At 40.9% G+C, this 25,498-nt stretch overlaps 1 protein-coding gene across 2 annotated transcripts in view; it reads left to right on the plus strand.

Moving 5' to 3' along the window:
* Nucleotides 1-25,498, plus strand: part of SLC7A2 (solute carrier family 7 member 2) — a 1,203,198-nt gene that overhangs the window by 927,019 nt on the left and 250,681 nt on the right. For both annotated transcript variants that reach the window (XM_044062413.1, XM_044062412.1), the window contains one exon: nt 7,800-7,936. In XM_044062413.1, the coding sequence (XP_043918348.1) occupies nt 7,800-7,936 (137 nt within the window). The remainder of the gene's footprint in view (nt 1-7,799; nt 7,937-25,498) is intronic.

The raw sequence follows: 25,498 nt of genomic DNA on the forward strand, positions 1-25,498 counted from the left end.
AACCTGGACTGGGATTTTATTCCAGAGTGAAGGGAGCCTCTGGGTTATGAATCTGTCCCTCCAGCATGTCGTATTTATTTCAGTGCTGAGGTTCAAGTCTCTCGGCGTAGCTCGATGGGATTTGGATTTTCTGAGGTGCAGCATGTCCATTAATTCGGGTTGGACATGGCTTTATCGTCAGGCACAGATCGCCTCTGAACAGGCGGTATGCCACTGAGTAGAGCTGGAGTTTCTTTAACCGGGCAGCATATGGCATCTGTTTGAGCCCTTTGATCCTCTTGGTGAGGTACTTTTGGGGTCTTTCCAGTTGCTGCAGGTGTCTGGTAAGGTACATCCCAAAGGGGCATTGTACTCAATTATGGGCCTGATGAGGGATGAGTAAAGAGGCACGATGACCTCCCTGATCTAGATGTGAATCCCTTCATGATTAGGTGGGCTATATAAAATGTTTTTCTAACCACTTTGGCCACGTGGTTGTCAAATGAGAGATTGCTATCATCTTGGGTCCCCAGGTCCCTAATTACTTCTTCTGTACTTAATGGATTACCACCTATGTGGTAATTTGTGGGCACTTTGTTTTTGCCAAAGGGGATGACTATACACTTTTTGGCATTTAGCTTGAGGCCATGGCTCTGGCACCAGTTGTCTGTTTCTATGAGGCCCTTTTGGAGGATGCTTGTGTCGGCTGGAGAGTCGATTATGGTGCCCAGTTTGCAGTCATCTGCGAATTTGGTCAGCCACAGTCCTTCCATGTTGGCCTGTACCTCCGAGACATATATACCGAACAAGAGAGGTCCCAGGACTGAGCCTTGTGGTACACCACTTGTAACTGGTTTGGAGTCTGACATGGCTCCAGCAATTCTAACCATGTGGGTTCTGTCCTTGAGCCAGTTTGCAATCCATCTAGTGACATAGGGGTTTATATTTAAGCTGGTGAGCTTATCTATAATGCCCGAGTGGGGTATTGTATCAAAGGCTTTTGCGAGGTCCAGGTAGGCTGTGTGGACCACCTTCCCCTCGTCAATGGCCTTGGTGACTGTTTCAAAGAAATCAACCAGGTTTAAGAGGCAGGATCTGCCCTTAACAAAGCTGAACTGGGTAGGATCCAGTGTCTGTAGGTCCCCAATATCTTTATTTATGAGGTCCATGATGATCCTTTCCATAGCTTTGCAGACCAAGCTAGTCAGGCTTATGGGGCGATAGTTTCCAGGATCCGTTGAGGCACTACCTTTATGGAGAGGGACCACTGTTGCTGTACGCCACTCTTTGGGCACATATCCTGTAGTAAGGCTGAGATTGAACAGTAGTTTTATGTTTGGGTTTAGCTCTTCTTGGAGTTCATGTAGGGCAGCCGGGACACCGTCTGGTCCCATTGATGCTGTGTCTTTTGCTTTGGAGGTGGCTCTTACCTGAGCATCTGAGATGTCAGGGGCAGCACTCTACTGGGATAGATATTTGCCCTTTTGGTGGGGAGGGGTTTGCTGAACCTGTCAGCTAGGATGTTGACAATGTCTGTGGGTTCGGTGTATTTTTGTCATTTAGGACTAATTCTGAGCATATCTGGGAATTACCACCCAGGTTCCTAACATAACTAAAGAAAGCCTTGTGATTATCCTTAGTCTCCTGTGCAATTTTTCTCCTGAAGCTGGCCTTAGACAATTTTATGAGTGCCCGTAGTTTTTGCTAATACTGATCAGTGATGCCTTCCCTTTTTGGGATTTTGCTCTATCATTTAGTAGCTTCCTCCTTCTATTGTATAGTTTGTTTATGGCTGGGGTCCACCAGACAGGACATCTGCCTTTGGAGGATTGGGTCTTGGTTTTATTTGGGATCGCATGATCCATGCATTCCTGAAGGTGTTCATAGAATGCGTTTATAAAGGATTCTGCGGTCTGGGCCATATTTTCCACAGGCCCCGGGTCTTTGAAGGATTCCACCTCGGTTTTGAGGAGTGTGAAATTTGCTTTAGAGAAGTTTTTCACTGTGGTTTTCTGGGCAGGGGGTGGGGTCGGGATGTGAATATCCAGTGAGATTAGTTTATGGTCTGATCTTACCAGTGAGGGATACACTTCTGGACTGGAGCATAGAGTCCCCATGTTGGTGATGATCAGGTCCAGTATGTTTTCCCCTCTTGTGGGAGTGGTAACAAGTTGTTCCATAGAATTTGAGTTTATAAATTCTAGGAACCTTTGGGCTAGGGTGTTGGAGCTAGCGTAATGCTCCCAGTCTATGTTTGGGTAGTTGAAGTCGCCCAATATAATGGTGTTTGGAGAGACCTTCATATTTTCCAGTGTTCTCAGGAAGGCCGAGTGGGGTTCCTGGGTTTGGGAGGGTGGTCTGTAGCAGGCTATAAACTGGAAGGCAGTTTTACCCACTGTTAGTTGCACATGGATAGTCTCTGATGCTTCGTGCTTTGCCACCAACCTGGAGGTGTGGGTATCTTTGATAAATATCGATATTCCCCCTCCTTTTGGGGTTCGGTCCAAGTTTTGGGGCTGAAAAGCATGGTATGAGGTATAACCTGGTAGTGCTGGGGTGCTCTCGGGAGCCCTGAACCAGGTTTCTGTTACTGCACAGATATCGATGTTCTCCATGCTAAGGAGAGTTTTGAGTGCGTGCATCTTGAGGTTTAGACTTCTGGCGTTGAGTAGCATTACTCTTAGTTTCTTATCCCTTGTGATACCTATGGAGGTGGGTTTGTCTTTTGAGCCTTGCCTAAAAAAGGCACTATGGAGGTAGGAAGAGCCTTTGCCAATATCCGAAATCCCAGGGGTGACAGGTGCAAGCCGTCCCTAGCAAAGCATCGTGGCTTGTCGAGCATATCATCCCAAGCTGACAGGCATTGGATCCCTTTTGAATGACACCAGTACTTAAGCCAATTGTTGAAATTGATCATCTTGTCTTCATATTGTGGCATCATTCTTGGTGAGGGTAAGATGCTACTCAAGGTCAGGGTCATACCGGCCTGGGCTACATGCACAGAGAGCTCCTCTATGTCTCTTTTCATGTAGTCCAGGGAGGTACGTCTTAGGTCATTCACACCAGCATGGACAATGACTAAGTCATATTTGTACTTGCCTTGGAGTGACCTGAGTGCTTGTGTTATGTGGCGGATCCTAGCTCCCGACAGGCTGCTCACCGTAACCCTCTCCTTGTTCAGCCTGGTGAGCGGGACGTCAGTGTGCCTGATGATAGAGTCACCTATTACAAGTGTATCAGGTGTGTTGTTTAGTCTTAAGGGCTGTGACCGTTCGGCACACTGGCTTTGTGAGGTATGTGTTGCACGTGTTTTGTTTTGGGGTAGCGGTTGCTTGAGTGTCTGCTTTGGAGGTCTCTGCTAGGCAGATCTTTATTTAGAGCCTCCGAGTATGTTTTTGTGTGATTATGTGTTTGGTTTGCTGTCGTGGTAGGTCTATGTGAGACTGGAATTGTAGTGAGTGTGGTTTCCTTCTCCTCCTGACTGGTTATGCCAGTACTGAGTAGAGAGAGCTTAGCCTCCAGTCTGGCTATATGGTTGCATCTCTCACATGTGTTGGAATTTGTTGGGAGGAGGAGAGGGTTGTCTGTGTACATGAGGCAGTTGTAACATTGCCTCAAGATTCCCAGATTCACCAGCTGGACCGGAGAGGAGATTGACAACTGACCTTTGGACATGCTAGAATAATATTGGGAATTCCTTTATAATTGAAAACAAGGGCCAGTGGGGAGTGAGGGTGTAGTGCTTTTAATGTTTAGTGCTGACTTATATAATTGCTTTAGTGAGCAAGTGCCAGGTAACTTAAGTGCAATGTGTTACAGGTAACTTAAATGCAAAAATGACAAACAGTAACTTTCTGTCAAGTGAAACAAGGAAATAAGTACAGTAAGCAATGCAGATATCACTAGTGATCCACAGAAGCGCTGAGAAGCCGCGTATTAGGTGGAATTAGCATTCCAGGGAAATAACAAGCAAACAAACAACAAGCATATGCAGGCCTGGATGTAGTCTATGCTACAGCAAACAAGGTGTATCAATTTCAGTAAGATACAGTTCAAATATTCAGGCACTATAAACCTTTAACCAGAAATTCCCAGCTCAGAAGGGCAGAGTCCAGCCTCTTTTCCCACAAGAGTGCAGACCACGAACCTTCTTAATGTAAAATAACTGGCCTGAAGCCCAAGTGCTTAAACCAGAACTAATACACTTTAAGAATAACAGACACTGGGCTCTCAATCAGCAGTTCCCAACTTAGAAGGATGAAAGCTACCTGTCCTGCCACCACAGTGCATGCCACAAACCTTCCTAATGTAAAACAACTGGTCTGAAGCCCAAGTGCTTAATCCAAAAGACTTAGAATGATAGCTACACTTTAATCAAGTTACTACCAAGCAGTAATAAATACAATTGAATACTTTAGAGAATGCCTGGATTAGTGCTCAAGTTACACAAACAAAGCTAGATCCAGCAGGCCCGAATCCAGTCTATGCCACAGCAAACAAGGCGCACCAACTTCAGTAAGAAGCAGTTCAGATATGCATGCACTATAAGTCTTTAACCAGAAATTCCCAGCTCAGAAGGGCAGAGTCCAGCCTCTCCTCCCACAAGAGTGCAGACCACGAACCTTCTTAATGTAAAATAACTGGCCTGAAAGCCCAAGTGCTTAAACCAGAATTAATACACTTTTAGAATAACAGACACTGAGGCCTCAATCAGCAGTTCCCAACCTAGAAGGATATAAGTTACCTGTTCTGCCACTACAGTGCAGACCACAAACCCTCTCAGTGCAAAACAACTGGTCCAAAAAGCCCAAGTGTTTAAACCAAAAGGCTTAGAATGAGTTACACCAAGCAGTAATAAATACAATTGAGTACTTTTAAGATGATGCAAAAGTAAAATAAAGTAGGTAGAAACACAAGTACAGTAAAAGCAGATGAAATTTTTTTCTGAACTAGTGCTGAGATCAAAGAAACAGATTTGAGTGCTGAAACTAGAAAACTGGCTAGTTATAAGAAAAAACTAAGCTAGAAGGCTTCCCTCCAACACAGAAGAGCTTGGGGGCTCAGAAGCCTACAAATAGTCTATACCACTTAACAGGAAAGGCAGGAAACAAGCTTAATTTTTTTTTTCTGTTTCCCAGATGCTCTCTTTGTACACAGTAGGAGTGCCTGAAATCAGAATATGATCTCACTGCACTCAGTTGAGTGAGCAAATGAGATGGGCCCAGAAGGAGTATCTAAACACAAATTTACAAGAGGGGCGGGCAGTTTCAAGGCCACTAAGATTAACACCAAAACAAAAACAGGGAGGGTGGGTGGGACTAACTGAAGAGCAGAGTCAAAACTTCCAGTTCAGTTAATATTCCTGCAACACAGTTAAAATCAATTTAAATGCTGTATTTTTTGAAAAAAAGTGCAGATAAAGTACTTAAATTCTCTTATACGTCCAGTTGAACACAGCTAGTTATTAGTCAGCCAAAGCTGAGGTTTTAAGCAGAAAATATTTCACACTGTACCACTTAAATAGGCAAGGACAGGAAATCAAAGAATGTGGCTACCCCCACACCTGTAATTACTAGCAAATAACAAAATTCAGCAAACACTGACTAACTTCCAGTTCAGTTAATATTCCTGCAACACAGTTAAAATCAATTTAAATACTGTATTTTTGGGGAAAAAAAGTGCAGATAAAGGTACTTAAATTCTCTTATATGTCCAGTTGAATACAGCTAGTTCTTAGCCGGCCAAAGCTGAGGTTTTTAAGCAGAAAATATTTCACACTGTACCACTTAAATAGGCAAGGACAGGACATCAAAGAATGTGGCTACCCCACACCTGTAATTACTAGCAAATAAAATTCAGCAAACACTGACTAACTTCCAGTTCAGTTAATATTCCTGCAACACAGTTAAAATCAATTTAAATACTGTATTTTTGAAAAAAAAGTGCAGATAAAGGTACTTAAATTCTCTTATACATCCAGTTGAATACAGCTAGTTCTTAGCCGGCCAAAGCTGAGGATTTTAAGCAGAAAATATTTCACAATGTACCACTTAAATAGGCAAGGACAGGAAATCAAAGAATGTGGCTACCCCCACGCCTGTAATTACTAGCAAATAATAAAATTCAGCAAACACTGACTAACTTCCAGTTCAGTTAATATTCCTGCAACACAGTTAAAATCAATTTAAATACTGTATTTTTGGGGAAAAAAGTGCAGATAAAGGTACTTAAATTCTCTTATACGTCCAGTTGAATACAGCTAGTTCTTAGCCGGCCAAAGCTGAGGTTGTTAAGCAGAAAATATTTCACACTGTACCACTTAAATAGGCAAGGACAGGAAATCAAAGAATGTGGCTACCCCCACACCTGTAATTACTAGCAAATAACAAAATTCAGCAAACACTGACTAACTTCCAGTTCAGTTAATATTCCTGCAACACAGTTAAAATCAATTTAAATACTGTATTTTTGGAAAAAAAGTGCAGATAAAGGTACTTAAATTCTCTTATACGTCCAGTTGAATACAGCTAGTTCTTAGCCGGCCAAAGCTGAGGTTTTTAAGCAGAAAATATTTCACACTGTACCACTTAAATAGGCAAGGACAGGACATCAAAGAATGTGGCTACCCCCACACCTGTAATTACTAGCAAATAAAAAATTCAGCAAACACTGACTAACTTCCAGTTCAGTTAATATTCCTGCAACACAGTTAAAATCAATTTAAATACTGTATTTTTGGGAAAAAAGTGCAGATAAAGGTACTTAAATTCTCTTATACGTCCAGTTGAATACAGCTAGTTCTTAGCCGGCCAAATAGTTTCAAGTCTTTTCAGGATATAAAATAAAATTAATGAAGATAAAACAGAAGCTATATCCGTAAATTATGAACCCACACACTGATTGCTTCAACAATACCCATATTTATGGGAAATGATAAAATGAAGTATGGATTAAAAAATCCGTCATGCGAGGGAGGGGTGACAATGCTTACATTTCTTGTTTTGAGTATATGTGTACCTGTCTGTTGATCATCTCTACATACCATCTACTAAGTAATATTACTTGGGTCTCCACTCCTTGAATCAAGGATTTTTGTAACCTCACTGCTTCCTGATATGAATTTCTGACCTGTTCTTCATCTGGTCTGTTTGGGTTTTGCATCCCCATGGAAGGCTTTTTATTATGCTTAATGCCCAACATTCTTCCTAACTGCTTCTGACTGCAGAGGGTCTCCTCAAAGTAAATTAGAACAGCTGTTGCTTAAATGGTCCCTCTGTTCTAGTTTACTTATTTGCTCTTCTGCAGTCTTCCTTTCTGCTAGAATGCTACTCCATCTAATTCAAATCACTTATTTTCTGAATTTTAAGTATGTATTTTTCTTTGCAGATACATCTCACCCATGCTCTGGTGGCACACAACTGGGATGTTTTAAGATGGATGTTTTCTTCTGTCCTGATATGGCCACACTCAAGCATGTTCCTACCATAAGAGTTAGAAACCTAAGAAGAAGAATTGCTGTGAGCGGACTCTTAAGGAAGGAAATCCTATTGTTGCCCACAAAACAGGGCCATCTTGAAGTTGTACGCTTACAGAAAATACTGGTGTATCTATTATTTCTATATTCACTAACAGTGCAGACACAGGAGCAGTATACTTTCTAATGATAAAAAACGTGACAGATCCAGAAGCTGAGCTTACGTTGTAGTTTTACACAAGCTTTCATCTCATCCAGAAATGGCAAACCTACATATAGGGTTGCTTCTGTTTTTGTTTCGTGATATATTTTTTAAAATACTGACATTTTCTTTTTCACATTTCAGAAACCTTTCATCCAATGTCAATGTTTCCAGTGCCTATGGAGCTGGAGGGTTTATGCCATACGGTTTTGCTGGAACGTTAGCTGGAGCAGCAACATGCTTCTATGCCTTTGTTGGCTTTGACTGTATTGCAACAACAGGTAAGCATGCCTTCCTGCAAATGTAGATACTCAAACAAAGCAAAATACAAGAAGAGATGACAGTTAAGACGTATGACTGACTTAGGTACACTAGCATAGAAAAGCATGTGTCCCACAAAATATATACTTGTTGAGATGTACTATAGATCAAGACACCAGCAAACGTTATGACATTTTCAACTAAAGTTATTATTTTGATTTCATAGTAGCCTAAAACACATTGCTTAAAAATGTTTTTTTAGGGGGACAAGCTCCCAATGTCCCCTCACACCCCAGTTGCATATTTCAACTCTAAGGTTCTACCACCTGGAAGGAATGGAATACTGTACAAGGATATTCCTATGTTCATAATTTAATCTTCATTTAGTAATATTGTAGCACTCTAGGCTTTTTTAGCTAAATCAGTATTTTCTTTTTGTTCTGCCTCGCTACATCATAGTCCTAAAAATAAACTGTGTTCAAATGGTGTACTGTAATGTAAGCCTGCCATTGTTTTTGTGCATATTTGCATTCTTCAGCTATTATTATTAACTTTCTATATATGTAAAATCTGTTGCCTCTGCCCCGTGGCCTGGATAGTGACTGAGAAGGGTCTTTATACGGTTGTCTCTGCCACATGGCTCGGGAGGTGGCTGAAAAGGATTTGTGCCAGTCTACTCACCTAGTTAACAAACAGTAAATAAATAGTTAGGTCAATAATAACACAACTCAATATCCATCCTACATTTTTTTGGATGAAACTCATACATGGCACAAGTATATGACATTATGTAAGCATTTATTATTGAGTTGCACCCTTTGTGGTGTAGTATATTCCTTCTTAATGATTTCTTTCTCACCTCCATTGATCTCTGTATGGTGGGTGAGGTGTATACTTATATCATATGTGTACTTTAGATACCCAAAGTATTTTAGTTGGTCAATATATGCTGTTCTTTTAAACATTATCTACATTTCTGTATAATAGGCATTATAAAGCTAGTTTTAAACAAAATCTATCTGTTTAGCTGATGCAGTGGCACAGAAGTTTTTGCACTGATTGCTGATTCTTGTTTGGTAACAAGACTGAGTGATCCTGGTTTGGTAATGAGACTGAGTGATCCTGGTTTGGTAACGAGACTGAGTGATCCTGGTTCGGTAATGAGACTGAGTGATCTTGGTTTGGTAACGAGACTGAGTGATCCTGGTTCGGTAATGAGACTGAGTGATCTTGGTTTGGTAAGGAGACTGAGTGAGCCTGGTTCGGTAATTAGACCGAGTGATCCTGCTTCAGTAATGAGACTGAATGATCCTGGTTTGGTAACAAGACTGATTGATCCTGGTTCAGTAATGAGACTGTGTGATCCTGGTTCAGTAATGAGACTGAGTGATCCTGGTTTGGTAACGAGACTGAGTGATCTTGGTTTGGTAAGGAGACTGAGTGAGCCTGGTTCGGTAACGAGACTGAGTGAGCCTGGTTTGGTAACAAGACTGATTGATCCTGGTTCAGTAATGAGACTGTGTGATCCTGGTTCAGTAACGAGACTGAGTGATCCTGGTTTGGTAACAAGACTGAGTGATCTTGGTTTGGTAAGGAGACTGAGTGATCCTGGTTTGGTAATGAGACTGAGTGATCCTGACTCGGTAACAGGGCTGAGATGCTGAAGAGGTTGCCAGGGAGGAAAGGGTCAACCCAGGGTCACAAGCCTTTGGCATCTCTGGGAATCGGTGATACTTGCAGTGACTCCTGCTGAAAGTTTAGAGTAGCAGATGTCTTTTGTGCAAAGTGGGACTAAAAGCATGCCTAGAATCACACTGTCTGAAGAAGGAGAACATAAAGAAAATTAGGAGTGGGTCTAATTCAAAATATCGAAAGACCACTTACTCGAATCCCAAATCATCAAGATGACAATATCGAACCCACATATCTGTGAACCGTCAAACCATCGGAAACGTTCACTGGGATATGTGGTTTCGATATTGTGATATCGATGATTTGGGATTTGAGTAAGTGGTCTTTCAATATTTTGAAGTAGACCTATATATATGTATGACTGTACATAAACACACACAGACACACACACACACACACACACACACACACACACACACACACACACACACACACACACACACACACACACACATGTATGTGAACAGCTTAGTGTACCCAATGAGCCAACATGTTTTTGGGACAAGGGAGGAAACCAGGCTACATGGAGAAATCCACACAGCATGGGACTTCAGCAAGTACAACTGGTACATTAAGTCCCACATGGGGACCCTCCAGAAGGTTATGCCACTGCTATTGCAGGGAGCCTAGAAGATGACACAATGTGATGGACACTTTTCTGAGAATCACTGTCTGTATTCTTTATCAGATATTCTTTCAGTTGACTCTATGTACTAAGCTGTTGGCCATGGCGGAGAAATCTTTGATGGAGAGGGAACTCCAATTGTTTCTCTCCTTGGATGACTATCTCCTGGTTAGCCTTTCAAAAGAATGTCAGTTAGCACAGAGGATTAATGCTACGAGCTGTTAATGAACTGCTTCCTGTATTCTAGGGTTTGATTCTTTCAGCCTCCATTTGCCTACTGTGTAACTCTAAGCACCCAGAGAATGCTCCCAGGCTGAATCTGAAAAAGGTATATGTGGCTCATTGTGCTCTATCCTGGTTAACAAATATAAATAAAATAGGCATATAAATAAATTGAAGCAGACCTGAAGTGAATCCTGCCATGGCTGTAACTCCTGGAGTGACTGAGAGAAGCTCTTTCTCTAATCCCAGCTCAAAAGATCGCCTTTGTAAGTGAGAAAGTGGGCACTCTGCAGTGACAGTGTGCCCACAAAGGAGGCCCAGGAGGTCATGAACTTGGCAACTTGAGGAAGGACACAGAGACGGATACCTATTGCAATTGTAAGGTCTGTGTTTCTTGGAGTTTCAGAACTGAAAGTACAAATGTGCAAGTAAGTATACATACTGATTGAGGATGCTAAATCTCAGAGTATTTCTCTTCTTCAGGGTGCAGTGATCCAGGAGTTAGTACATATAAGCTGCAGGTGTTGGGGGGAATGTTGGCAACATGTTTGATCTCCCCATGCAAAAGTGACATTAAAGATGTAGTAGCAGGTTTCAGAATTTGCAGATCTGCGTTTGAATCACAGTTTATTTTTCAAAGTGTCGAGACTCAGAGGCATAGTATCACAATCCTGCTAGGGAGTCCCCAGCCAAAACAGCTCTGCATCATTTGAGTTGTGGATCCTGGCTTGTCCTATTTTTTATTTGTAGAACCATTTGCTTATTTGGTGATGTAGGCATATTGCGCTGTATGGGTTGTTTTCAGCCTCAGTGTTGATACAATAAAAGGAAGACAATGTTATTTTGTCTGTGACTTAACTGACTGAGTTCAGCAGTGACGGTGTTAGGACTTTCTAATGTAGCAGATTAAACATTTATGCTTTGCTGTTATTTCATCATTTCCTCTTATTCTATGTCTTCTGGCTAATTTCGAGGAAAAGGAGACCAAAACTCATTCTTATCACCCTGACAGTAAAGCAAACTCATGTCTGGTCCTAGCCAAGTAGGTTTCTCAAAGCTAGTGAGACACCTGTATTCATCTCATGGCATGGCTTCTGCTGTAGATCCTCTAATCCCACTGAGCCTTCTGTCTGGGGTGTCTGGTTGTTAGGAGCTCTTCCACCTTGGAATGCCTATGCTACCAAGTCAGAAGTTATCTGGATCGGTAGAAAATTAACTTTTATCAGTCTGGTCAGTCCGATTGCAGATTACTGTTGACCTGTTCCAGGGAGTTGTAAAAATTAGGTGAGTGGGAGGGTTGCTGTTCAAGGTAGCTGCCAGGAAAAGGCTACAACAAGCCTACATATCCCTGTAAAATCTGGGATGAGACCGTTGATCAGCAAAGAGCCTGTGTTCTGATTCTCATTTTGAGATTGGTGCTACTGCTTTGTTTTTCGCGAGAGAATAAGCAAAGGGGCATTGTATCCCAGCAGTGTGAAGCTGTGGTGAGACCAACACTAGTAGTAGCCAGGTATTGACCAGTTAGGTGAATTCTCAGTATTCATCATTGTTGACAAAGCTATTTGTTTCTTTTCAGTAAGCACTGTTTGATTAGCTACTGTCTAACCTAACTTCAAAGTACCCCCTTAATATTTTATCCATAAATCCTCCGGTTCTGCTACAGTAGTTTCCTCGGGTGTTTGGGAGTGCACTGTATAGATGCAGGCACCTTGAGTTAACATTTTTCCTGTAAAAGCACCCTTGAAATTTCACATCAACACATACAGCCACATCTCATGGATCCTCTACTTCTAAGCTCATAAGGCAAGCAATGACATGAGCCAAAATTTTGATTATTGGAGACTCCATTGTGAGACACAATGATGTCCCTGTTACCAGACTGAGTAGGTAGAAAGTCACTATCAGTTGCTTATCAAGGCCAAGATCCACCATTTTACCTATGCACTCAGGTCAGTGGACTACAAGTACCAGTATGACTCAGTCATAGTCCATGTGGGTGTAAATGACCTGAGACTCCTCCCTAGACTATATGAAGCAAGACATCATAGAGTTCTCAAATATGTGTCCCAGGCTGATATGAGCTTAACACTGAGCATTCTACCTTCTCCAAGGATGGTGCCATGATGCAAACAGAAGATGACTAACTTTATTAATTGGCTTAGTTTCTGGTATCATTCAAAAGGGGTGCAATATTTGTCAGCATGGAAGGAGATGGTCACCACACTGCTTTGTCAGGAATGGTCAGTACCTCTCCTTTCTAGGCTTTAGAATATTGGCTAAGACATTATCCTCCCCCAAAGTACTATTTTTAGGCAATGCCAGCCTGACAATCTTTCCAAAATAGCAAATCAAAACCAAGAAAATCTAAGAGTGTTACTGCTTAATGCTAGAAGACTAAACAAGAATTCCACTCCCTACAAGCTCTCCTCACCATGGAAAATGCCCCATGTCTGTGCAGTCACTGAGAAATGGTTTAAAGGTATAGAGAGCACCCTGACAATGCAAGGTTATAATGCCCTACATGCATTTAGACCAGCTACTACACAGACAGGGACTAAAGTTGGTGGTATCTCAATTTATATAATAAATAAATGTACCTTAAGTGTGGTCAAACAGGCCAATGCACTTGAGCGTCTCCACCTTCTAATCATTTATTTATTTATTTGTTTTATTTTACATGTATTTTACATTTGTTTGTTGGGAAAGTCCGACTGGACATATGTCCATTTTCAGTGGAGGCCCGGGGAGAAAAGCTCCAGAAAACAGGGTACAAATACATTAAGAACAATAGAAATACAGTTTTCGGTAGGTTTACAAACATAGATAAAACATAGTAGACAACATCAAAACCATGCCACTTCAATTTCAGACACTAATACACACAGTTATGGGCTAAGTCCCTTTAAGAATTCATACACTTATTAAAGTATATGATTGAAATGCTTAGGGAGAGATTGCAGGAACAGCAGGTGGTGATTAGTCGAGGTTTAAGAAGGGACACTGCCAATACTGTTGGAAGTGTAGTTTGAGGCTTTTTTTGAACTGGGTTAAGGAGGATTGGTGAGTAAGTCTGGCAGGTAGCATATTCCAAGTTTTGCCTACTGAGTTGACGAATAGAGAGCCCCCAGCCACATTTATGCTCTTAGTTGTTTGTACCAGCAGTTTGTCAGCAGAGCGTAGTGTCCTCAGGTTGCTGTATGATTTGATGATCTTATTTTGTGCTGGTGTTTTTTCGGGTTGATATAGTATTTTGTGGGTTATTATAAGTTGGTTGTATCGGAGAAGACTGTGCTACTCCAGCCATCCTAGTTGAGTTAGGTTGATACAATGGTGGGTCCTAGAGGTAGCACCTGTAGCAAATCTAGCAATATGTTGTAACAACTAGCAAGTTTGGTAAGGGTGGCTTGGTTCAGGTTAGTGAAGAGGGGGAGGCATAGAGGAGGGTAGATAGTAGGTGGGACCAAGCGATAGTGGTTCTTGCAAAAGGAGTGAGGAAGGGTTTGATCCTGTATAGGGAGCCCAGTTTTTTGTTTAAGGGTTTGATTGACATGGATATCATATTTTAGGTTGTTATCGACTGTGACGCCCAGGAGTTTTGTGTGAGTATCTGGGGATATAATAGTGTCATTGTTGTAACTTATAGTAAAGAATGGTGAGGAGGATTTGCAGGTGGGGGAAAAGATGAGCAGTTTAGTTTTGTTTGGGGTTTAATAGAAGCTGATGGTTTGCAAACCATTTTTCTTCATCATTGAAAGTATTCTGGGTTAGGGTCATAAACTCAGTTGAGGAGGAGGCAGTACATATTAAAGTAGAGTCCGCATATTGGATGCAGGTGGCCTTGGGAGTGATGGTGGGTAGGTCATTGATAAAGACTGAGAAGAGTAGTGGTCCTAGTATGGAGCCTTGGGGGACTCCTAGAGTAATGAGTAGATGTGTGGATAGGGTATTCTGACATAAAACTGCTTGTTGTCTATCAAACAGGTAAGACTGGAACCATTTAATAGAGCTACTATTCAGTGACAGTTCCTTCAGGGTGTGGAGAAGCAGTTGGTGACTGACCATATCAAAGGCCTTAGAGAGATCTAGGAAGAGAGCTGAGGTAAGTTTGTTATTGTTCTGATTGGTGTTGATAGAGTTAGAGAAGGATAGGAGGGCTGATGTGGTGCTGAAGTGTGGCCTAAAACCATGCTGAGAGTTGGCCAGTAGTTTATTTGGTTGAGATAGTGCATTAATTGGTTGTGGACGTACTTTTCCATAATTTTGGCCAGTGATGATAGTATGGCTATTGGTTGGAAGTTTGAGAGGTCTAAACAATTCCCTCTTTTATGAAGGAGAATGACATGGGAAAACTTCCAGAGAGAGGGGATAGTGGCTTCAGTCAAGGTGTGGTTTATTATGATCGAGACAGGGTATGAAATGGCATCCGCCCCTTTTTGTAAATATTCTGGTGAGTGGAGGTCAGCTGCCAGGGTAGTGGGCTTTAGTTTGTTAATTAGAGATCAGATGGTTGATTTAGATACAGGTTGGAAGGCGAAAGGGAGTGGGGTAGTGGTTGTGGAGGAGTTCTGAAAGGAGCTGGTGGGGGTAGATGGCTAGCTAGTGATTGTATGGTTTTGGTAAAAAAATTGTTAATGATGTTAGCAGTTTCCTCTGGAGTTTTTAGGTTGCAAGTTGAGGGGGTGGGGATAGAGGTTTGGCCAGGGTGGAGCAGTTTGTTTGTGCCTGCCCAAAATTTTTGAGGTTTGTTCTGGTGTTTTTTGCTGAAGGTGTTGATAGAAGGTTTTTTTGTCTAACAATGTGACTTTCTTGGTATCATTCCTTAGTTGTCAGAATTTAATATGGTCAAGTGGGTCTTTGGAGGTGTGCCATTTGTCCCATGCTTTATTTCTTGCTATGATTATGGTTTTGGTTACTGTAGAGAGCCGGGGGGGGCGGTCTTAGTTTTGGCTCTGAGGGTGCGGATAAGAGCGTGGGAATCTAGAATGGAGAGGAATTTAGAATTAAAATAGTCTACAGCATCATCTAGTGGAAGTTCTTGAAGTATGGCCCGATTGCATGCTCTGAGTTCATTCTGAAAGTCAGTGGAGTTAAAGTCCTTGTTGTTTCTGATAGATTTATATAGAACTTGGGGTGCTTATCTACTTTATGCTTAATGATGTAACTGAGTAGGTGGTCACTTATATCATCTGGGAGGGTACCCATGTTATACAGGTCTGGGTAATTGTTGATAAGAATCCAGTCCAGGATACTGCCTTTGTAGTTGGATTTGTTTATTCTGGTGGGTGAAGATACAAGTTGGGTACAACTGTGAAGGTTTATATGGGTGGTGGGAGATTCAGAGGAACAACTGTTCCAGTCAATATTAACGTCTCCTAACACCACAGTTTCTTGGGGTTATGTGTTGGAAAGCCATTGGAGGAAGTCGTCTAGGGTATTTGCATTGTTGCCTGGGGGGATATAAATGCAGGCAATGAATATAGATTTACTTTTGTTAAGCTGTAGTTTGCTAACTAGGGCTTCTGCATTATTGAACAAGGGGGGTTACTGTGGGGCTATAGTGACATCTATTGTGTTTTTAAACAGAACTGCTACTCCTCCACCTTTCCTGATGTTTCGGTCTGGTCTAAGCATGTTGTACCCTGGTGGGATAACCTCATCATTTTTAGTTCCTGGTTTTAGCCAGGTTTCTGTAAGATATAGCATATCAGGTGAGTAGGTGGCCAGAAGGGCATGAAGATTATGGACCTTATTGTTAATACTCCTGATGTTTAGGTGACAGGTCAGGAGAGAGTTAGGGGACCTTGAATTTGGCCATATGTTGAAGGTGGTAGTGGGCTGGGAGCTTGTGGGTAGGGTGGGTCCAGGATTAGGGTGGATGCCTCCATCCCTCATCATAGTAAATTGTACAGTAATTACTAGTTTCAGTGCTTTACTTATTATTTTATGATAATATCTAGTTTTGGGGGAGATGGGCCGTGGTCTAGTTAGTCGGTGGTTGTTAAAAGTGGAGAGGACAGGTTTGTAGTGAGCTAGGGGTTGGTCTGATTCACTCAAGGTGGGAGCAGAAATGGCATGAGATATGGGGTGGTGAAAGCCGAGATACGGATTTTTTTTATAGATGGTGAGGAGATATAGCCCAGGCAATATAACTGAGAGGAACATAATTGGTCTGATCTTTATAGTAGTGGTACTTGGTAAGGAATGTGGGTTGAGAATTAAGAGGGTTGTTGGCAGGAAGGGATGGTGTATGGGAGTGGTGTATGGAGGTGTGGGGTATCTATTATAGGTTGTAGGGGGGTGGTTTATTGGGCTTAAATTTAGCACTAGTGGGGATGGGTGGGATTTGAGGGCAGGGTGGGGCCCGATCAAAGCGAGGGCAAGCGGAGTGGGGCTATACCAAGCTACAAGGATTTCCAGGATCTGTGAGTATGCAGGCTTAAAGAATAGAACTTTACAGTGGTTTTACTCAGTTCTTTTTAAAGTGCGTTGCAATTTACTCAATTTTACTCAATTCATTTGAAAGTGAGCTATGTTTTACTCAGTATTGTATTAAACAAAGTTTGTAGTTTAGCCAGACAATTTTACTGACTGTTGGGAGTAATCAATCTTTTAACCTGAATTTTGTACAGATATTTAATTCTTTAGCAACTGTGAAATGAAGTAAGCAGGGGGGACGTGTTATACAGGCTGTTTGCACTGTAGAATGCTTATTTTATTACTTATTACAGCAGCCTGACTAGGGAGTCTAAGACTGTTAAGCTATCTTTTACTGTGGACCCTAGGCTAGCTGTAGACCCAGTTCAGCCAAGCAATCTATTAGCACAACAGTTACACTTAAGATATAGACCTTGTGGTCCTTTTCCTTAGCGAGGGACAGTGCATAAATTGTTTTCTTTTAGTTTTGAGGATATACTTGAACTTGAACTAATCACCATTGAGAAAATCCCATACCACGTCTGTGCAAACTATGGGTCCACCTTATGACCCAGAAAAATCATAACACATATTTAAGCATGCTGCGGACACTCACCATCCAACCCAATACCATACTCACAGGTGACTTTAATTACCCCACTATTAATTGAGAATAATATGCGACAGCAAACATGCAGACATGGAGATTCCTAGGACTTTGTAAACACAAACTCCCCAGACCAGATTATCAATATGTCAAAGAGGGGTGCAAACATACTGGATCTGGTACTCACTAATATGGGGGAGTGGTGCACATCCCCTTGTATAATCTCCTGTCTGGTAAAGTCAGACCACAAAATGGTCTCCTTTGAAGTAAAAATAAGACCTGGAAACACAGCTAACCCTTGAATGTTCAGGAACTATGCTAAGGTTAACCTCCTTCTATTAAATAATAACCTGCCAAATTTTCAAAGGCCCCTAAACCCTGAGAACATTGCTGTCTGCATGGAACTGTTCACAGAAATCCTATACAAGTATGCTAATAGCTGCACAGAGACAGCTGTACCCACTTGGAAGAAGTGCAGAGCTAACTTAAAAAAACAAGCCACCCCAGTGGAATCACAACATCAGTGCGCTGTATAACAGAAGGAAGAAAATCATGGTAAAAATTAAGAGATGTAGCACTCAGCAGATTAAAAGCACTCCAGTCATGTGAAACAAACAACTCGGAGGACAGATGAAGTCCACCAAAGCGAAATTCAAGGTAAATCTGACCTCCTGTGCCAAGGATAACCACAAGGCATTCTTTTGTTGTATGTGCAACCTCAAAGACAATACGCAGCTGTGTGCAGAGCTCATTGTTAATGGAGCCACCTACACTGAGCTGTTTCACCTCTGTCCCTGCAGCTTCCCCTCAGGAAATACTATCAAATATAAATCCCCCAGGTATCACTAAGGAACAAGTTCTTACTGCTCTCTTTAAAGCCAAGAACACTGCATCAATGGGCCGTGGCAGTATCCCAGACTGCCTTCTAAGTAGCATGAAACACAACCTATCAGGAACTCTGGAATTACTATTTAACTGTAGTCTCCAAGTGAGCTTTGTCCCTTACAAATAGAGAATGGCAACTGCCATCCCTCTACACAAAGGCTGGAAACTACAGACCCATAAATCTCACTAGTCTTGCATACAAAGCCATGGAAAGAATTATCAGCCTCTGGACATTCAACCCAGCCCATTTCATTTTTATCAAGGGCAGGTCATGCCTACGCAACCTTCTTTGAGAAGTTCAGCAAAGCAATGGACAAGAGCTAAATGTTTTATACTACCTACCTTGACCTGGCCAAGAAATTTGACACAGTACCTCCCTCAGACATTGTTGACAAATTCAGGAGGTTAGGTACAAACTAATATGCCACTTGGTAGATAGCCAGATGGCTCACAGACAGGACCCTGGAAGTTAAAACTGGGGCGTCCACCTCTACACACAGAGGAAATCACCAGTGGTGTCCCTCAAGAAATAGTCATGAGACCACTCCTTTTTGGCATCTACTTCTCAGAAGTCAAGGCTAATGTCAAGGGCCTCTGGATGGATACATTTGCAGATGATTGCAAATTAGGAGCAATCATAGAATCCCCCACGGACACTAATGTTCTTCAAAAAAGACTGGTACAGACAAATACCTGGTGTTAGAGCCATGGAGTAAACTGAATGCCAAGAAATTCACAATAGCATCCTTTGGGAAGTCAGCCACCCCTGGTAACTACCTTATTGACAACATACTCCAGAGAGTCAACCCAACTGTTAGTGATGTGGGGATGCACATAGACTCAAGAAAAAGAAAGTTTACAGTAGTAGAAATGCTTAATTTATTAAAAAGGATAAAAGCTTTTGGGATGTACCATTCCTCAGTTATCAATAAATACATTTTTAAAAAAATCATCTCATTATATACACTTCAGTAAATAATAACACATGACACAGGCAGCCAATAAAATAACACATCCAATTAACCAACAAATATAAAATGCACAAATATAAAAATAAAATAAAAGTATATAAATACATATACATAAGAAGTTATATGTATATATTTCTGGATGGACACTGTTGTTAATTTGTCTGATTATATTTTATCATCAGCTTGTATTAATTTATTAAACAAGGATTACATTTTGTATCTGTGTCAGTTGATAATGTAGTAGAAGTGTTAACTGACCTTAGGATGTTCTGTATGAATGTTAGTTTAAAACTCATTTTTTTAAAGATTTAATGACTGAGAGTGTATGTGAGTTCAAAAAGTCTAGTACATTTATACCAATTAACTGTCCGGTCATTAATGCTTTTTTAAATGTATGTGAACATGAAATATGGCAAGTATATGATAATAAAACTAAGATGATGAAAAGGTTTTATAATTTAACATATGAAGAATATAAAGCATTAAATGAATTAAACAAGAATAATCAAATAGTATTGAAACAGGCAGATAAGGGAGGTGCAACTGTTGGGTTTACTAGGCAGTATTATGTAGAATTAAAGATTGAATTTTTATCAGATGCTAATACATTTAAGAAAATACATTTTGAAGACATTAAAAAGTTGATAGCTGAAATTAATATGTTTATATATGATGCACAGTTGCAGGGTGATATTACACTAGACTTGTTTAACTTTCTAACAGTGCCATGTCCATGGTATTCCAAAATTGCACAAATCTATGTCCCGGTCCCCAATGAGACCAATAGTTTCTTGTAGGGGCTGGTCACAGAACCACTTTCTATATATGTACAAGGCATTTTGAGTAAATATGTACCACTTTGTAAGAGCGCTATAAAAGATACAGGAGATTTTCTTGTTAAATTATATCAATGGCATAAAAGTAGTAAGGTAGTGGATGACTTTTTGATGGTTACACTCGACATAAGCTCCCTCTTCACTGTGATTCCAAATATGTATGGCATCAACTCAGTACGTGAATTCCGCTGTAAAAATTCAAAAATGAATGGTAGAGCAATAGAAAATATGTGCAGCATGATAGAGATAGTGCTAACTAAAAATGCTTTCCTATTTGATGGGCAACCATATTTGCAAACTTCCAAGGTGAGCTTCGAAAGAAAAATTGCCAAGGACTCCAAAGATAACCACAAGGCATTCTTTAGCTATGTCAAGAATCTAAGTGGCAATGCTCAGATCTGCTCGGAGTTAGTGCAGAATGGCACAAAATACACTGAACCGACCGATATCGCCAACATCCTGGCAGACAGGTTCAACGCAAACTTCACCCCCCCACCCCCAAAAGGACCCATAACCATACCATAAGAATGTAGAGTCCCTGAAATCACAGACACTCAGGTTAAAACAGCCCTCTCCAAAGCCAAACACACAGCATCAATGGGATCAGACGGTGTCCCATGCTGCATCCTACATGAGCTCAAAGACGAACTAACCCCTCACCTAAACACACTGTTCAAACTCAGCCTCTCCATAGGCTATGTACCCATATAGTGGTGCACAGCAATGGTTATTCCGCTCCACAAAGGTGGAGCCACAACAGACCCCGGGAACTATCGCTCTATAAGCCTGACTAGCTTGGCCTGCAAGGTTATGGAGCGCATCATCATGGAAATCATTAACAGAGACAATGGGAACCTCCAAACACTGGACCCTACCCAGTTCGGCTTTGTTAAGGGCAGATCATGCCTCCTAAACCTGGTGGACTTCTTTGAGACAGTTACCAAGGCTATAGATGAGGCTTTTTGGCATTGAGCCTGAAGCTCAATGCCAAAAAATGTATTGTCATCCCCTTTGGTAAAAACTCTGTACCCATGAACTACCACATAGCTGGTAGTCTACTTAATGCCGAAAATGTGATAAGAGACCTTGGGACACAGGTGGACAGTAGTCTCTCCTTTGATAATCACATCGCCACAGTGGTCAGGAAATCCTCCTACGTAGCTCATCTCATCACAAAAGGATTCTCATCCAGAAAAAAAGAAGTCATTGTTCCCCTTTACTCGTCACTCATTAGACCCATTATAGAGTACATTGCCCCTTTTGGTATGTACCTCACAAGACATCTACAACAACTGGAAAGGCCACAGAAATACCTCACAAAGAGGATTACTGGCCTCAAACAGATGCCCTACGCAGACCGTCTCAAAAAACTACTGCTTTACTCCAGCGCATATCGCCTACTCAGGGGCGATCTTTGCCTAACATACAAAGCTATGTCATACCCAGAGCTGTTGGACATGCTCCACTTAATGAAATCCCAATCCCTCCGAGCTACACGCTCTAGGGACCTAAACCTTGTCACCACAATAAGCAGAAAATGCTGGAGGGATAGATTCCTGTTCCAGAGACTTCCCATACTCTGAAACAGACTACCTATCTATGTCAAACAGAGCTCCTTATTAGCACTCTTCAAGAAAAACCTTGATGATTGGATGGGAAATGGGAAATTCACCCCAGGGATCACTTCTGTGGCTCTGCTCAACAGGGGCATAGGAAAATAATTTTCTTGGGTGGCAAAAGCCAGGGTACATTTTTTGGCTAGGCTTATATAGGCCCTAGGGCCAATAGCCTAGTACCTACCTATGAACCTATGAAAGGTGGTACACACAGCCTACCTAGACCTCGTAAAGGCCTTCAACACCCTTCCCCATTCTGGTATTATAGACAAGCTCACCAGCCTGAACATAAACCCCTACGTCACAAGATGGGTTGCCAACTGGCTCACGGACAGAACCCACATGGTGAGAGTTGCGGGAGCTAGGTCCGACTCTAAACTGGTTACAAGTGGCATTCCCCAGGGCTCAGTCCTAGGACCCCTCCTGTTTGGCATGTACTTCTCAGAGGTACAGGCAAGCACAGGAGGACTATGGCTGACCAAGTTTGTAGACGACTGCAAACTAGGGGCTATAATTGACTCTCTGGCTGACACAGACATCCTCCAAAAGGGTCTCACTGAGACAGATACCTGGTGTCAAAATCATGGCCTCAAGCTAAATGCCAAAAAGTGCATAGTCATCCCCTTTGTAAAAAACAAAGTACCCACAAACTACCACATATGTGGTAGTCCCCTAAATACGGAAGACATAATAAGTGATCTGGGGACCCAAGTAGTAATCTCACATTTGATAATCACATTGCCAAAGTAGTTAGAAAATCCTTCTACGTGGCCCACCTAATCACAAAAGGGTTTGCATCCAGATCAAAAGAGGTCATTGTGCTCCTCTACTCATCACTCATCAGACCCATCATATAGAGTACAATGCCCCATTTGGGATGTACCTTACAAGACACCTGCAACAGCTGGAAAGACCACAGAAGTACCTCACCAAGAGGATCACTGGCTTCAAACAGATGCCCTTTGCAGCTCAACTGAAGAAATTCCAGCTGTACTCGGTTGCATACCGCCTGCTCAGAGGTGATCTCTGCCTGACATACAAGGCCATGTCCAACCCAGAATTGATGGACATGCTCCACCTAAAGAAAACCTTATCCCCTCGAACCACATGCTGTAGGGATCTAAACCTCACCACAACAAAAAAAAGGACGTGCTGGAGGGATAGATTCCTGTCCCAGAGACTTCCCATGCTTTGGAACAAGATTCCAATCTACGTTAGGCAGAGCTCCTTGCTAACACTCTTCAAAAGAAACCTTGACGAGTGGATGGGAAACAGAAAGTTTATCCCAAGGATCACTTCAATGGCTCTGCTGGACAGAGGCACAGGGAACTAATCTAAGGGGGTGGTGAAACCAACACATTCTGGCTAGGCTTATAAATGCCTTCGGGCAGATAGCCTGGTACCTACCTACGAACCTATGAGTAGCCATGGGTATGCCCATGGCTAGTACGTATGCTAATATAACATTGAATGAATGGGAATGCAAATTTATATATGGGAATAAAAATCAGTATATTGACAGAGTGTTGTTCTATCAACGTTTTGTAGATGATTGCTTTCTAATTTGGAAAGGAAGTGAGGAGCTTCTGAAAAAGTTTATTGAATATTTAAATAGCAGTACTCCTTTTCTAAAATTTACAATGAATTGTTCTAATAATATAATATCATACTTGGATGTACAGCTTAATAATGTTTCTGGTGTAATTAATACCAGTGTTTATAATAAGGATGTTCAGGTAAACAGCTACACACATATTGATAGCATGCATGCTAAACATGTTTTTTGTGGAATTGTCAAGGCACAGTTCCTACGAATAAGTAGGTTAAACACTGATAATGTGAAATGCATAGAGCAGATGGAAAAATTGATGTGTGATTTTATTAATAGAGGGTACAATAAAAATCTGGTATGTGAAATAATGAAGGAAACGTTTGATAACAGGTTAACAATTGTTCCCCCCATATAATAGTAGATAATAGACTCTGGGTAAACAACAAGGATAAAACACATAATGTGCATTATATAACTATATATAATAGGATGACCATAAATGTAGAAAATGTTATTAAGAGAAACTGGCGGATATTGACCTCTATGCCAGAATTGGAAAAGTTATTGGGGAATAGGCCATACTTTACATACAGGAAGAGTATGAATCTAAGAAGGCAACTCTGTTATAAGGATTTTAAGGTTAATGCTATGACACATTATAAGGTCATTACAAGCTGTTGCAATAATATTTGTCATCTATTAGAATTTGAACATCCAACAAGTAAGCGCAAAGTTATTTATTTATTTTATTTATTTTATTTTATTTTATATTTGTTGACCGGGCTAGTCTAGCTGGATATATTTCCATTTTCAGTAGAGGCCCGGGGAGAAAAGCTCCACATAAAACATAACAAAGAGACATGATAATAATAAACACATAGAATACAAAGAAAAGAAAAAAAAATGTACTAAAAATTGGTAATAATAATAAAAAAATGGTAATAAGATCAAGTATAAATTTAGTATAAGTTATCAGGCAACATGTAATACAACATTTGTTGTTTATTTAAGTACATGTACAAGATGCACATGTTTTTATGTAGGGAAATACTTGAGACGCTTAAAAGACAGAATTATGGAGCATAAATATGATATAAGAAGAAGTGCGATGACAAATGCTTTAGCTAAGCATATTAATGAATATGGTCGTACACATACATTTTAATTTAATGTGTTGGAAGTTGTGTATAGGAATATAAGGGGGGTGATATAAACAACAAATTAGATATTGCTGAATATGGGTGGATAACCAGATTAGATGCTGACAAGTTCCCTGGTTTGAACAACATGGTCACTATAAAGCCCTATTTGGTTGAAAAACAAATGAACTATACATGATAAAAGAAGTATATACATATAACTTCTTATGTATATGTATTTATATACTTTTAGTTTGTTTTTATCTTTGTGCATTTTATGTTAATTGTTGGTTAATTGGATGTATTATTTTATTCGCTGGCTGTCATGTGTTATTATGTATTGAAGTGTATATAATGAGATGATTTTTTTTTTAAATGTATTCATTGATAACTGAGAAAGGGTACATCCCGAAAGCTTTTATCCTGTTTAATAAATAAAGCATTTCTACTCTAAAAAAAAAAAATTATCCTGTTTAATAAATTAAGCATTTCTGCTACTGTGAACTTTCTTTTTCTTGAGTATTGCAACATTGTTCCTGGTGGTTTGCTGCAGCTGATTCGTTGACTAATATATTTGATAGACATAGACTGTAATCTAGCCTTTGACCATCACGTTAATGGTACTGAATAAATCATTCTGTGTTGTGCAACTTATAAACAAAGGTATGGCATCTAGGTCCAAGAAAGTAATTATTTCAGTGTATTTTGCACTCATCAGACCTGTCATTGAGTACAGTGCCCTATTTGGTATGTACCTAAAAAAGGTAAATCCGACAGTTGGAACATTCACAGAGGTTCCTTACTAAAAGAATACAGGGCATGAATAACATGTCCTATGCAGACCACCTCAAAGCCCTATCTCTGTAGTCTGTTTTCTACAAGCTGTTGAGGGGAGATCAATGCCTGGCATACAAGGTATCTTCAGACCCCACTCAGATGGACCTCCTCCATATCTGCAAAACAAACAGCACCAGAATTAACCATTCTAAATTACACCTTGCATGTGGTATAATTGTGATCTGC

The sequence above is a fragment of the Protopterus annectens genome, chromosome 2.part1, assembly GCF_019279795.1.
Source record: "Protopterus annectens isolate FY-2018-M chromosome 2.part1, PAN1.0, whole genome shotgun sequence".
Classification (NCBI taxonomy): Eukaryota; Metazoa; Chordata; order Ceratodontiformes; family Protopteridae; genus Protopterus; species Protopterus annectens.